Source organism: Mya arenaria, chromosome 7 (genome assembly GCF_026914265.1).
Source record: "Mya arenaria isolate MELC-2E11 chromosome 7, ASM2691426v1".
In the NCBI taxonomy this organism is placed as follows: Eukaryota; Metazoa; Mollusca; class Bivalvia; order Myida; family Myidae; genus Mya; species Mya arenaria.
In genome coordinates, this window is record NC_069128.1 from 42,832,492 (window position 1) to 42,847,850 (window position 15,359).

The 15,359-nt window shown below is 36.1% G+C and overlaps 1 protein-coding gene across 3 annotated transcripts in view; it reads right to left on the minus strand.

Annotated features, from left to right (window-relative positions):
• LOC128240714 (vacuolar protein sorting-associated protein 8 homolog) overlaps positions 1–15,359 on the minus strand; it is a 53,184-nt gene that overhangs the window by 22,077 nt on the left and 15,748 nt on the right. For all 3 annotated transcript variants that reach the window (XM_052957484.1, XM_052957483.1, XM_052957482.1), the window contains exons 4-15: positions 14,720–14,752; positions 12,507–12,561; positions 10,822–10,946; positions 10,464–10,550; positions 9,534–9,601; positions 7,960–8,010; positions 7,111–7,219; positions 6,360–6,539; positions 6,089–6,169; positions 2,438–2,521; positions 1,157–1,243; positions 383–493 (exon numbers count right to left, since the gene is read on the minus strand). In XM_052957484.1, coding sequence (XP_052813444.1) covers positions 383–493; positions 1,157–1,243; positions 2,438–2,521; positions 6,089–6,169; positions 6,360–6,539; positions 7,111–7,219; positions 7,960–8,010; positions 9,534–9,601; positions 10,464–10,550; positions 10,822–10,946; positions 12,507–12,561; positions 14,720–14,752 — 1,071 coding nt within the window. The remainder of the gene's footprint in view (positions 1–382; positions 494–1,156; positions 1,244–2,437; positions 2,522–6,088; positions 6,170–6,359; positions 6,540–7,110; positions 7,220–7,959; positions 8,011–9,533; positions 9,602–10,463; positions 10,551–10,821; positions 10,947–12,506; positions 12,562–14,719; positions 14,753–15,359) is intronic.

The window sequence follows — 15,359 nt, forward strand, 5'->3', positions numbered from 1 at the left end:
GCATTTCTGAATAATTATTTCTTGATAGATGCAAACAAATTTCTTTTAATGCATTATTATTATTTAACTCATTTGCCTTTAATGATCGAAACAAAATAAAACAATGATTTGTATACAGATCAAAAAAACATAAGCCTTAATAAAAGGTTTTTTTAATTCAATGGCTATGCGGCCAAAAATTCCGAAAGCACTAACATATCGCTACTATTCTTTTAACTGTAAACACACAAATATTTTCTGTTCTGTTTTGATCATTAAAGTCAAGTGAGTCACACATAATAATGCAGAATGAATCAAAACATATCTTTTTAACATATTTCAGGTGTGAATGATATACTGTGCCTTTTTAAAAATATAAAGAGAAAAGGTGAAAATGTATGACCTCTTTCCAGTTTCTGACTGTGAAGACATGGACTGCCTTAGATCCCAGTACAAACAGTCTGTTCTCGTGGCTAGCTAGAGTCTGGTAGCAGGCATGGTCCCCAGCAAACGCCTGTGTATAGAGCAAATATATAACATATGTAATAACCAAATGTATTATCAATTTAAGATAACATATATGCAAGTAATAAACTGCATTTTGTCTTTGATTTTTTCTTTTTTAAAATAATTTTGATTTATTCAACAATATGTATGCATTTTACATATCATAGTATGACATTACATAATACAAAACTTACAAGCATGACATAAGAAAGCAGTTTACATTTTGATCTTGCTGCTACAGAAAATAAAGTGTTTGAACTGTTTTTGAATGAGTTTTCAGGATTGAGGTAATTTAAACCAGATTTCTACGACTGCTTCAACTTAATACACTACTTCAGATCAATGAATTTTCAAACGTTTAATGAACGTATCAAATAACTTAATTAATCAAGATATTTTTCAGGTAACATACTTAGTGTTTTAGCTAAAGCGGAAGAGGAGCTCGGCCTAACCTTGACTTTTCAGACCTCGGCCGCTGTCCTTTTTCATCCGCCCTATTGTAATTTTCCCCGCCCTTCCATCTGTTCAATTTATTTCTCATACATTTCACACAAGTTCATGCCCTAATTAGGTTTTGTTTGCCAGTGAAAAAAGTAACGAATGCATTATTGAACAGCGTGCAATAAGCATGCATCCATCTATATGAGAGCCCAAGGAAGGAACAACATACCAGAGCTTGACTGACATTCCCACCAGTGGCCAGAGACTTGAAGAAACTGGTGTTGTATACCAGCTGAACATCTGTCATGTCGAGAACCTGTGCGTATGAACAGAAATATCTTGTTATTTAAAAGGGAGCTTCAGTTTAACTTCAAGTATTGTCTATAAAGGGCTATTTGATTGAAACACACCACCACCACACAAAGGTAAATATTAGAAGTCCTACATAGGGGGAAGCTTTTTGTTTTTTAGTAGTCTTATTAGTTAAGTAATTTTTCAAAAGGGGTACGATCCAACTTTAAAGTGCCTTCCTGGGGTAGGGTGTGTGTTTCATTGAAAAAGTCTTAAAGACTGAAAGGGTGAACACCCAGATGTATATTGTAGCAGATCGGTGGTCTAGTGGTAACACACTTGATTGTCATACCATGGGTTGCAGGTTTGATTCCCGCTGTCCCACTAAAATATACTAATTGTCATCAAGGAGGGACATGATATGGGGTAAAAAGGGTCGCTCTAACCAGGGTTTCATTTTGTCCATGCACTATGCTTCAAAAACCTCATATGACTAACAATCTTACTGCAGCACTCGGCGAATGGCCCTTGCCCGAGTGAGACCATTCATAAACTCAAAAACACCAGATATTCAATAAGATCTTAAAATCAATACAAGGCCATACCAGAATGATACTATACAACATATACACTAAGAACCATTACAATAATTGCTTTTAAAGCTGCACTTTCACAGATATACCATTTTTTTTATTTTTTGTCTTGGAAAGAGCAAACTTTTGCATAAATATCTGCAAACCAATGATAAATGATTGCTGTCAAAAAAAAATCAGATCACAGATTTTCATATTTCCCTTCGAAAATTAATGTTTTATGACTTAAATCGTTACTTACGGTTTGAGAAAAATACATAAAAAATCCCTTTTTTTTAACTTCAAAAGAAAAATCTGCAGTCTTAATTTTGGTCAGCAGTCTTATATAACTGGTTTCCATTGATTTTCGCAAAAAATAGCTCGTTCAAAGACAAAAATTAAAAAGTTGCCAAAAAATTCAATCTGTGAGAGTGCAGCTTTATAAGCCATTGTACAATTGAAACTGATATATTTTTTCAGGTGTTTCAAATTCCATCTGAGGGCTGGATATTGTTATTACAAGATTATTTCAAAACTATAGACATATTTACCATAATTAACAAGTGTTATTTTGTAATTTATATGTACTTATCTCTCATAAAATGTAAGTTAAAATTAGTATTGACCTCAGCTGGTGTTACATTTACCTGGAGCTCTTCTTCAGACCGGACATCTATCACATGGATCTTCTCGGTGGTATCTATGGTAACCAAAGTTCTGGTATTCATCCACTGCAGAAAAAAATACAAAGTTAAATCCAAGAGGGAAAGTGTTCTTTTGATTTTGTGACAAGAGTTATACCGTATTATATCATGTATAGGACGCTAGCATAGATAGGACGCAGGCAAAAAAATAGTTGAGAAAACGGGTAAAAACCCTTAATATATAAGATAGGACGCAGCGGAAAAATGTCAAAATCGGAGCCGAAAAATTGAGGTTGGTCAAGTATTTATAACATATATATTGAAGTAAAAAACAAACAAAAAATTGTATATAAGGCATATTTTGGTAACTGTCTTGTGTATTTCGATAATTATTGTCGTATATTGGTAATTTAGCGTACGTACACAACAATGATATATGTCTTGACATTTTGACAACATTTACGCATATTATAAGACTTATACAAATGCCGTAATAGTCCCGACTGCCAGTCAACCGTTGCAACCGTTACAATAGTCTCGACATGCCTTCTGAATGACAGTCAACCGTTGCAACCGTTGCAATCGCAACAAAACTGTGTATTGTCAAAACTGATGATTGTTTTGATAAGGCTTGTCGCTGTGCGGATTAAAGCATGTCAGCATAATTAAGTGTCAGTAATTAGCCTTGCCAGCGGAAGGCACATCGGGTAAAGTGCAAACAAACAACCATAAGGTATTACCATCGCAATAGTTTGTTCTATTAATGTTTTTCTAATGACAGACAGCGGGATTTTTTCACACCTTCGCACATTTGAAAAGATTTGATAGTGACAATAATGCTACTCTGCGTTATGCACATTCATTTATCATTTTTTTAAAACAGTAACATACAACAAAATGTTTTGTAAAATATCGAACGATTAATTGATATTTACCTCCTTTCCCGATTTCCGTTATATCTCAATCCAGTTAAAGTGCTGACTCACATCGAGTTTTTGTGAGTAGCGTCCCTTTTATAAAAAAGTAAACACTCATGTTTTTTTTCAATTTATTTCTCAATAAATCATTTTAAAGTAGACATTCAATATATTTCTTTGTGTGTTAACTTGCGTGATTTTACCTATGTCAGTTGTTCTCTTCGGTGACGCAGTACAGATACTTACTATTACCGCGTTCTTCCCCGGTCCGATATTTTCGACCTGAAATGGACTTGGAAAAAAACAGATGAAATTCTAATAGCATAGAAAGGACGCAGGCAATTTTTAAGACGAGAATTGGGGGTAAAAAAGTGCGTCCTATGCATGATATAATACGGTAATCATAATACATGTACATTTTACAGGACGTTTGAAACATGTGCACATGTATTTGAAGGCCAAATCAACATAACAACAACAGCTTAATTAAATTGATATTCTGATTTTGACTTTTGATTGCCAGAAAATTATGAGAAAAACAAGACTACTTTTAACACATATAAAGAAATTTGAATTCTTCTTTCCCGGGGAACTATAATTTACTTTTCACTTGCTTCTCGAAAGAGACAGTTCCATTAATATTATATTTATACTTTGATGAAAATATAATTATGACTTGCCTGGTAAGATTCTTTATCTTTTCAATTGTCTTATGTCTATTTTGCATGTCGCTTTGTAATAGTGTATTCATGTATTTGGTAATGAATATTCTTATTGTTTTGTTTTTAAAATACTCTTTGTTTGTTATCGGTTTTCTTATAATAAAATAAATATGGAACCTGAACAGTTTTCACTATAACACATATAGAGAAAACCCATCAGCCCCGGGTCGTGGCCAATTTTGACCCCAGGGCCATAATAGAGGTCCACTAGACGATGAATCATGCCAAATATCTAAGCTCTAAGCCACGTAAGTTCAGAGGAGATGATTTTTGAAGTTTTCACTATAAACATATAGAGAAAACCCATGACCCCCCAAGGGGGCGGGGCCAATTTTGACCCCAAGGCCATAATTTGAACAATCTTTGTAGAGGTCCACTAGACGATGAATCATGCCAAATATCTAAGCTCTAGTCCAAGTAAGTTAAGAGGAGAAGATTTTTGAAGTTTTAACTATAAACATATAGAGAATACCCTAACCCCCCGGGGCGGGGCCAATTTTGACCCCAAGGCCATTATTTGAACAACCTTTGTAGAGGTCCACTAGACGATGAATCATGCCAAATATCTAAGCTCTAAGCCACATAAGTTCAGAGGAGATTTTTGATTTTTTTTAATATAAACATATAGAGAAAACCCATGACCCCCCAAGGGGGCGGGGCCAATTTTGACCCCAAGGCCATAATTTGAACAATCTTTGTAGAGGTCCACTAGACGATGAATCATGCCAAATATCTAAGCTCTAGTCCAAGTAAGTTAAGAGGAGAAGATTTTTGAAGTTTTAACTATAAACATATCAAGTATACCCATGACCCCCCGGGGCGGGGCAAATTTTGACCCCAAGGCCATAATTTGAACAACCTTTGTAGAGGTCCACTAGACGATGAATCATGCCAAATATCTAAGCTCTAGTCCAAGTAAGTTCAAAGGAGAAGATTTTTGAAGTTTTCACTATAAACATATAGAGAAAACCCATGACCCCCCAGGGCGGGGCCAATTTTGACCCCAAGGCCATAATTTGAACAATCTTTGTTAAGGTCCACTAGACGATGAATCATGCCAAATATCTAAGCTCTAGTCCAAGTAAGTTCAGAGGAGAAGATTTTGAAGTTTTAACTATAAACATATAGAGAATACCCATGACCCCCCGGGGCGGGGCCAATGTTGACCCCAGGGCCATAATTTGAACAAACTTTGTAGAGGTCCACTAGACGATGAATCATGCCAAATATCTAAGCTCTAGTCCAAGTAAGTTCAAAGGAGAAGATTTTTGAAGTTTTCACTATAAACATATAGAGAAAACCCATGACCCCCCAGGGCGGGGCCAATTTTGACCCCAAGGCCATAATTTGAACAATCTTTGTTAAGGTCCACTAGACGATGAATCATGCCAAATATCTAAGCTCTAGTCCAAGTAAGTTCAGAGGAGAAGATTTTGAAGTTTTAACTATAAACATATAGAGAATACCCATGACCCCCCGGGGCGGGGCCAATGTTGACCCCAGGGCCATAATTTGAACAAACTTTGTAGAGGTCCACTAGACGATGAATCATGCCAAATATCTAAGCTCTAGGCCAAGTAAGTTCAGAGGAGAAGATTTTTTAAGTTTTCACTATAAACATATAGAGAAAACCCATGACCCCCCGGGGCGGGGCCAATTTTGACCCAAGGGCCATAATTTAAACAATCTTGGTAGAGGACCATTTGGTGATCCTACCTACCATATATCAACGGCCTAAGCCTTGTGGTTTGGGAGAAGAAGATTTTTAAAGTTTTTCCTTTTGGTTGCCATGGCAACCAGAGTTCTGCATGGAATTGAATTCTTTGAACAACTTTGATAGAAGACCACCCAAGGAACATCCCTATGAAATTTTATTAATATTGGCCCAGCGGTTAAGGAGGAGATGTCTTTTAAGTAAATTGTTGACGGACGACGCACGACGCACGCCGGACAAAAGGCGATCACAAAAAGGCTTATATAGATATAGCCCCACTAACAAGATTACACTAACATACTGTAACATTGAGTAGTTTGTATGGCACAGTCATCTTCTGTAGCCCTGTGCACTTGATGTCTTGGGCACTTCTACATACAACCTGGAATAAAAAAATCATCCGATTGCCATTTTTAGCAGTTTGTGCGAGTCATCACACTTTTTACATATATACACATGTAACTTTACTTACATTCATGGCATGGAGATGGTCCATATTTCACATGCACTTCACTGAACCTTTTATATTTTTTGTTAGCATTTAATATGGTAAACTACCATAAAACACTGACCTGGTGAAAATGAATGGTTGACTCTCTGGCAAATACAAGGACAGGGTCTACAACTCTGTCACTCTGGCTGACTTGAATCACCACAAATTGCCAGGCCAGCAGGGGCAGACAACTAGGGCTGCCCTTCAGTGGATGGGTGAATACAACCTTTAGCTGTGGGCTTAGCGTCACCAGTAATACCTGAAGTAAAGATATGACACATAAATTAGGGCCCACAACTCTGGCTGACTTGAATCACCACAAACTGCCAAGCTAACATGGACAGACAACTTGGACTGCCCTTCAGTGGATGGGTGAAAACAACCTTCAGTTGTGGGCTTAGAGTCACCAGCAGTACCTGAGGTAAAGAAATAACACATAAAACCAGGGCCCTAAAACCTGGCTAATTTGAATCACAATGATATATAGCACATACATCAGGGCCCACAACTCCAGCTCAGTTGAATTACAAAAGTGTGACTGCCCTTTAGTGGATAAGTTAAGAGTGGAAAGATTACTATACCAACCACATATTGGTCAATCTAGCATACAGCTTTAGAACTACCTTGCCATTTCACTGTTCTAAACTAATATTTCCTTCATGCAAATAAGAGAAAGCAGAAATGATGTATCATACATGTGACGGAGAGAGTTATGGTCAGTCTTCAGACAATCTGCATATAACAGCCCCATTTTGATACACACCATTTCCATATACATGAAACAGCATCACATTGTATGCATGATGTGTATTAATTACATCCCTGTGTACCTTTGACAATGAAGCCATTGCGAGAATGGAGACATCCTGCATGGGGTGGTCCTTTGCTGTCATGGAGAGGTTCATGTGCAGAGGCTCTATCACACATACTTCACCGCGACTGAAATCATGCATTTTAAACTGAGTCAGTATTTACTACCATCTAGAGTCTGAATTTCAGACTCAGACTTACAAAAATAAATTCTAAAATGTTTCAAAACATCTGGTTCATGTGAAGAGGTTCTATCACACAAATATTACTTCACCGCGACTGAAATCAGGCATTTCGAACTTGGTCCGTATTAACTACACATACCATCTTCAGTCTGAGTTTCAGACGTAGACTTACAAAACTGAACTCTAAAATGTTTCAAAATATCTGTAATATAACTAATTTTTGAAAAGATGTGTGCCTATGATTGCAGAAAAAATTACTTCTAGCACATAAGGTACATTATTTTTCACCATTTTTTTTCCCATAATCACATTTTTACAAGAAAATAAATAATAAAGTTTAGCTTTTCTGAGATAAAGTCACAAACTCAGACTCAGGATGTTAGTGAAAAAAGACCATGGCTTTACAAAATGTTAAGATAAAAATTAATGAACTTTTATTTGCTGGTAGATTTACGTTAATAGTGAGATTGAGGTTATGAAAAAATGGCCCATTAAAAAAACACCAGCATTGGAAACATCAGTTAATATCTAAACAATTATTATAATAGATCCCTCGTTTGAATCTACAGCACATTCAAAAATAATTTCAAAGAATATTTTCTGCTCTAAAATAAGTCATAATTACTCTTTAATTTGCTCTTGTAATATTTAAGCCTTAAAATAATGATAAGCAAGACTGTTTACCTTCCAGAAAAGAGACATCTGGACTCACAGGATCTCATACCAATAAGCCGTCTAAAAACAAACACAAATTATTTTCAATTCAAACAATTATACATTATATGCAAAAGTTGAACTCTTATTTATGTTATGATTTCACTTATAACATCAGTAACAGTTTAATGAATAGCAATTCAAGTTTTATAAGTTAGGCCATTCTTAGAATATTTTTTTTGCCTTAGCCTGACAGATTATTTTTACTAAATCTGCAGGTCTGGTTAGAAAAGAAAAAAAAATGATTGAGTAATGACTGTACATTAAACAAGAACAAGAGCTGTCACAGAGACAGCGCGCTCGACTATTCCGCCGCTTTTCAGTGTAAGGATTGAAAAGTTTTGGCGAAACATGCATGTTAGATTAGATTTCAATGCAATACAGGATGTGCGGAGATATTAACATAAATGTGGTTACATGCAAAATTTTAACCAGAATTTTTAAGTGTAATAATAAAGGGCCATTATTTGCAAAAAACAGTTATCTAACTTGGTTATTCAATTAGGTTGGGTGGTTGAATACCATTGTATAAAGTCTCAATGCAATACATCAAGTAGTTGCTGAGATATTATCCTATGTGTGATTACATACAAGACCTTAACCAGAATTTCTAAGTCGCATAATAAAGGGGCAAAAATTATATAATAAGAAAGATAGAGTTATCTTACTTGATTAAATAAGAAGGTTAAATGGTTGGGAGCCTGTGTGTAAAGTTTCAATGCAATACATGAAGTATTCACTGAGGTATTGACATAAAAGTGGTTACATGCAAAACCTTAACCAGAATGTCTATGTCGAATAAAAAAGGGGCCATTTTTTTAATTTAATGCAAACTAGAGTTACCTTACTTGGTTATTTTAGTAGATTGGATGGTTGAGTACCATTTAATAAAGTCTCAATGCAATACATCCAGTAGTTGCTGAGATATTAACCTATGTGTGCTTACATGCAAAACCTTAACCAGAATTTCTAAGTCAAATAATAAAGGCCCATAATTTGCATTATATTCAAAAAAGTGTTACGTTACTTCATTAATTTAGTAGGTTATATAGTTGCGAATACATATCTAAAGTTCCAATGCAATACATGATATATTTGCTGAGATATTGACTTAAATGTGGTTACATGCAAAACCTTAACCAGAATTTCTAAGTCGAATAATAAAGGGCAATTATTTTGCATTAAATGCAAACTAGAGTTATCTAACTTGATTAATTTAGTAGGTTGGATGGTTGAGTACCATTGTATAAAGTCTCAATGCAATACCTCGAGTAGTTGCTGAGATATTAACTTGCACGCAAAACCTAAACCAAGGGGTGACGCAGACACCGACGCCGACGCTTGGGTGAGTAGTATAGCTCTCCTTATTCTTCGAATAGTCGAGCTAAAAAACAATATGCTTTGGGGGGTTTTAATACACAATGGTTAAAAAAAAACATGTGAGGACACATGGTAAGTTGGCCATGCCCCTGCAAACAAGCATTTGATAAGGATGGCCTTAAATTGCTTAATTGTTTTGTATGATTGTGAATCAATGTACTTACTTAAACTCCAGTTCAAACACAGATCCCCCACTGTCACTGCATACCGCCAACACAAGGCTGTCTGTGAACTGAACATATCCAGACATAAAGAGTTAGTTTACATGGCTCTTGTGCAGGTATCAATTATCAAGCCCCAATATCATGAAAAAACTATTCCAGTTAAACATATACACCGTAATCCATGGGGGAATGCAATTATTTAAATAGTATATGGGTGGGTGTCTTTTTTGGCTAATTTGGGCCCTGAAAGGATAAATTTGCTTCTGGGGGGTTGGGGGGTGGGGTGGGTATATTTTGAAAGTGCCCCCCCCCCCCCCCCGATGTTTATATGGAATAGCTTTAAGTCAAATCTCAATACATTTTACCACCTAAAAGATAAGCATGAATATTTTTTTTCCATGTTTGACTCTGTATATTTTATGGAAAAATAAATCTAGAGCAAAAATTGTAATTGAGTCGAAATTATAATTTTTGAGTTATACTCAAGTACATTTTGTGCTCTAGAAATAATGCTCTTTAAAACATTGAGAAATGACGTTTATCAACATACTGCATAAGAGAAAGTGTTTTTTAAGAGTAAATCAATAGTACTTTTGAATCAGACCATACACAAAGGTGGAAAACGAGTTGACCTTGAGTTTGAGAGATAACTTAAGTATTTATTTTCGTGACATTTGGGCCAGGATACTCGATTATGAGGCATATTTTTATTCCTTGGTTTTAACAGCCATTGAACTCTTAAACATAAAACTGTTTTAATAAAAAAAAACCAAGCCACCCTTCTATCATGCATTGAACATGTTTGAGTTTGATGCATTTTAACCAATTTTCATTTTACTGAATAAAACAATCTTTCTTCCAAGACAAAAGACTTTGTTCAACACATGTTGAGATTGGCAGCAAATGCTGTTTGGTACTCTATGACGTTACCTTTATATGCAGGACGGCAGTTCCAGGTGGATGGGCATCTGTGATGGTCCGTATTAGCTTGCCATTGCTTAGATCCCACATTGTAATCTGGAAAGTTTAAAGATTTTTGTATCAGCCAAATAAAATAACAAACATAAAGTATTTGTGTTAAACATAAAATTAAAAAAAAATGCATCCAAAGTGTGTTTCCTAGAAGGCAGATCGGTATTCTACAAGACAACTTCTCACCCTCTAATATAAGTGACACTTTGGCAAGATGTGATAAAATTCGGGAAAACAATTGACTTTACCTTTAAATCAGGACAAGAACCTTCAAATGAACTAATTTTCTAGCCTTTACTACATGTAAGCCCTATACCTGTCCCCGAGCAAATCCACTAAGCAGCCTGGTGCAGTCCTTGTTGAAGCTGAGTGAAGACACAGCCCCATATTGAGCACCTACAGCTGTGGATCCTAAACACCACTTTAACACCTGCTCATAATCTGAAAGAAATTTCATAAAGATATATTATTTTGAATTCATTCAGAATGAAGTGAGGTATAATAATATAGATTAACCCTTTGCATGCTGGGTAAATTGTCGTCTGCTCAAAATTGTTGTCTGGTTTATTCAAAATTTCTTTCAATTTACTTAAAACTTTGGGGATATATTGACTGAGTGGCAAACAGCTTGGAACCTGACCAGGCGCCGAGTTACTCAGCGTCTGGTCTGGTTCCAAGCTGTTTGCAAAGCCTTTAAAATCGCCAACAGCAGCTTAAGGGTTATAACCAGTAAGAGCAGACATGGGACCATATTGAGCTGACAATTGCTGTGGACCCTGACATCACTTTAAACCCTACTTAGTGTTTGCAATATGAGTTGGCCTGTGACAATCTATGATTTTTAAATCTTCTCTTCATTAATTTTAGTACCCTGAATGGATTCTGACAAATGAACAAAAATATACATATCAATCAGTCTATTTTTCCACCAAGGCTTGCTTACTTGTTAAATAAACTAGTGTCAGTAATAAAAAGTAGCATATAGGCAGTGTTCTTTTTTTTGTTGGGGTCAATGATAATGAAGATTTTTTTTTCTGAAGAATACACCATCAAACACAAAATAAGTTAGAGTCCAATTTTGAGGATCTTCAGCCAAGGTATGCCCGCCGTATTTTCCATAAATCGCCAAAATTGAACTTTAGCATAGAAGCTCTTCAATAAATTATTGGTATTAAAAACCGCCGAATTAAACAGAGAATGATTTTTACTCTAGGATTAAAAAAGATCTCAAAAAAGAACAATCATATTAAACGTAATAATATTCACCAACGTTTGAATAAGCACACTAATAAATGACTTTTTCGCTATGTCAACCTCATAATTCAGTCCCTGTGGTCGAATTTCACACATACATTATCCTTGTTTCTTATGTCAAACTGTACATCGAGCTGCAGGTGTGAAAATATTTATGACGGTTTGCGGCAATTGTTGCTAAATTATCGTGAGTGTCAAAATAACAAACTGTCATAATTGGAGGTTTATTGGTAAATGTGAATAATTAAAGTTGTTTGTTTATGTTTTTGATTTAAGAGCTATTTATTGCTCAAGCTAGTCATTATAATGCACAAGGACACCGATGACATCATCGGAAAATTTGACAACACTGAAAGTTATGTGACGAAGATATTTCTCTATACTGCATGTAGAAAACAAACAGTTATAACGAATGTACTTTTTTAAGTTGTTGTCATATGTGCTGTACTGTTTTCTTACATTATACAAGTTTATGAAGTTGTTGTTCTATATCTGTTTTGTGTACTCAATATACGAGAATCAAATAAATTTGACACAAATAATTCATTTTTTCACTTTAACCAAACTCAAATGTGTTGGGATTGGTGATATTTTTTGTAATTTGTTAGTGTCGAATGTTCGTTATCTGGACTTGTTTCCCTAGGTCTCAACAAAGTCGACATAACAAGTTTCAACTGTAATTCTAAATTTGAAGAAGCTCTGCACACATGGAGGTATTGCATTGAGTGCTGAACCACTGTTACTTACCAAACACCAGAACAAGCCCGTGAGATGTTCCAATGGCTATTAAGCTGGACACAGCCTGGAATTATCATTATAATGCTGAAAAAGTTATATTCATTTGAAGTTGACGGCAAAAATAAACTTCCATGTCAATGAATGCTACACATAGGAACTTTTGATAAATGGGCATAATTCAATCAACATTTTATCAAACATGTTGGAATTGTATTTGTACCTTTGTACCAATAATAATATTTAATACATGCTATCTAAAAAATGTTTTAACAAGAGCTGTAACAGTATGTGACGAATGCCCCCGAATGTGACATTGACCTATGAACAAGGTCAGTACATGAAAAGTTGATCTTGCCTTTACGTGTCAAATACATATGGAAAGTTATTTTAAATTGCCTCTGAACATAAAAAAATACCACCCATACTTGACAATCTACACTGTTATGTCCTTATATTCAGAATTCCCTTGTGAATAAACACTTAGTGTATCTTTCACCTTAGAGGTAGGGACATGGGCCTTGCACGCGACACGTCGTCTCGGTATGTGGAACACATGTGGCAAGTTATTTTAAAATCTGTCCATACAAGAGGAAGTTACAGCCCAGACACGACAACCTCTACTCTATGTCCTTATATGCAGCACTCTATTGTGAATAAACACTATGTGTGACCTTGACCTTTGAGGCAGGGACACGGGTCTTGCACGCGACACGTCGTCTTGGTATGTGGAACACATGTGACAAGTTATTTTAAAATCTGTCCATACAAGAGGAAGTTACAGCCCGGACACGACAACCTATACTCTATGTCCTTATATGCAGCACTCCATTGTGAATAAACACTGAGTGTGACCTTGACCTTTGAGGTAGGGACAAAGGTCTTGCATGCGACACGTCGTCTTGGTATGTGGAACACATGTGACAAGTTATTTTAAAATCTGTCCATACAAGGGAAAGTTACAGCCAGGACACGACAACCTATACTCTATGTCCTTATATGCAGCACTCCATTGTGAATAAACACTAAGTGTGACCTTGACCTTTGAGGTAGTGACACGGGTCTTGCACGCGACATGTCGTCTTAGTATGTGGAACACATGTGGCAAGTTATTTTAAAATCTGTCTATACAAGGGAAAGTTACAGCTCGGACACGACAACCTATACTCTATGTCCTTATATGCAGCACTCCATTGTGAATAAACACTATGTGTGACCTTGACCTTTGAGGCAGGGACACGGGTCTTGCACGCGACACGTCGTCTTGGTATGTGGAACACATGTGGCAAGTTATTTTAAAATCTGTCCTTACAAGAGGAAGTTACAGCCCGGACACGACAACCTATACTCTATGTCCTTATATGCAGCACTCCATTGTGAATAACCACTAAGTGTGACCTTGACCTTTGAGGTAGGGACACGGGTCTTGCACGCAACACGTCGTCTTCGTATGTGGAACACATGTGGCAAGTTATTTTAAAATCTGTCCATACAAGGGAAAGTTACAGCCCGGACACGACAATCTATACTCTATGTCCTTATATGCAGCACTCCATTGTGAATAAACACTAAGTGTGACCTTGACCTTTGAGGTAGGGACACGGGTCTTGCACGTGACACGTCGTCTTGGTATGTGGAACACATGTGGCAAGTAATTTGAAAATCTGTCCATACAAGAGAAAGTTACAGCCCGGACACGACAACCTATACTCTATGTCCTTATATTATGCAGCACTCCATTGTGAATAAACACTTAGTGTGACCTTGACCTTTGAGGTAGGGACACGGGTCTTGCACGCGACACGTCGTCTTGGTATGTGGAACACATGTGGCAAGTTATTTTAAAATCTGTCCATACAAGGGAAAGTTACAGCCCGGACACGACAACCTATACTCTATGTCCTTATATGCAGCACTCCATTGTGAATAAACACTAAGTGTGACCTTGACCTTTGAGGTAGTGACACGAGTCTTGCACGCCACACGTCGTCTTGGTATGTGGAACACATGTGGCAAGTTATTTTAAAATCAGTCCATACAAGGGAAAGTTACAGAGCCGGTCGGACGGTGCGATTTTAATGTGCCCACCTTGGGGGCATAAAAACAAGGCGAATATCTTGGCTCTTTTGTCCCTGCAAAAAAATAAATGTAAACAATCTTTGGAAAAGATAACCACTTTTATGTTTTAATTATGATGCAAAAGTTTTTATAAATGTATGTCATACCATTGCTGTTGGCATCCCAGCATCCACTTTGTCCTGTAAGAACAAAAATAATCTTGTCAATAAAGACAGCATGTAGGACTAACTTGGACATACATGTAATTTGCTGCAATTATAACTCAATTTATCATAAAACATCAAATTTCATTTATATTAAAACTTTTTTTTTCCTCATTTATCTTCAAGCTATAATAGAACAAAATTCAACACAAAACAATAATCAACGATGCATAATAGATCATGTACTTATGTCTATCCAAAGTATTCTTTGCATTTCATAATTATACAAATCATCATCATGTGAACAATACACATGCAAACTTCAATTGATCTAAAACATGCCTAAAATTGAATGTGTTGGCTGTTTTAATATACTGTTGGTAACTGATATTGTTAAACAAGAGTGCAATGGAGGAAATGCTAACGCTCATCTTTTCTTCCCCCCAAAAGAGGCATAATACAACAATTAATCAAGTCAGTGTAATATGGCTGGCAATACCAGTGCATCTTGTGTCTTGCAACCTTTTTACCAAGTTTCAATTAATATCTTGAAAGTTATGTTGGGTTACCGCCAACATTATAGGTTGTTTGTTTGTTTGTTGTTGTTTTGTTGTTGTTTTTTGTTGTTGTTTTTTTTTTGGGG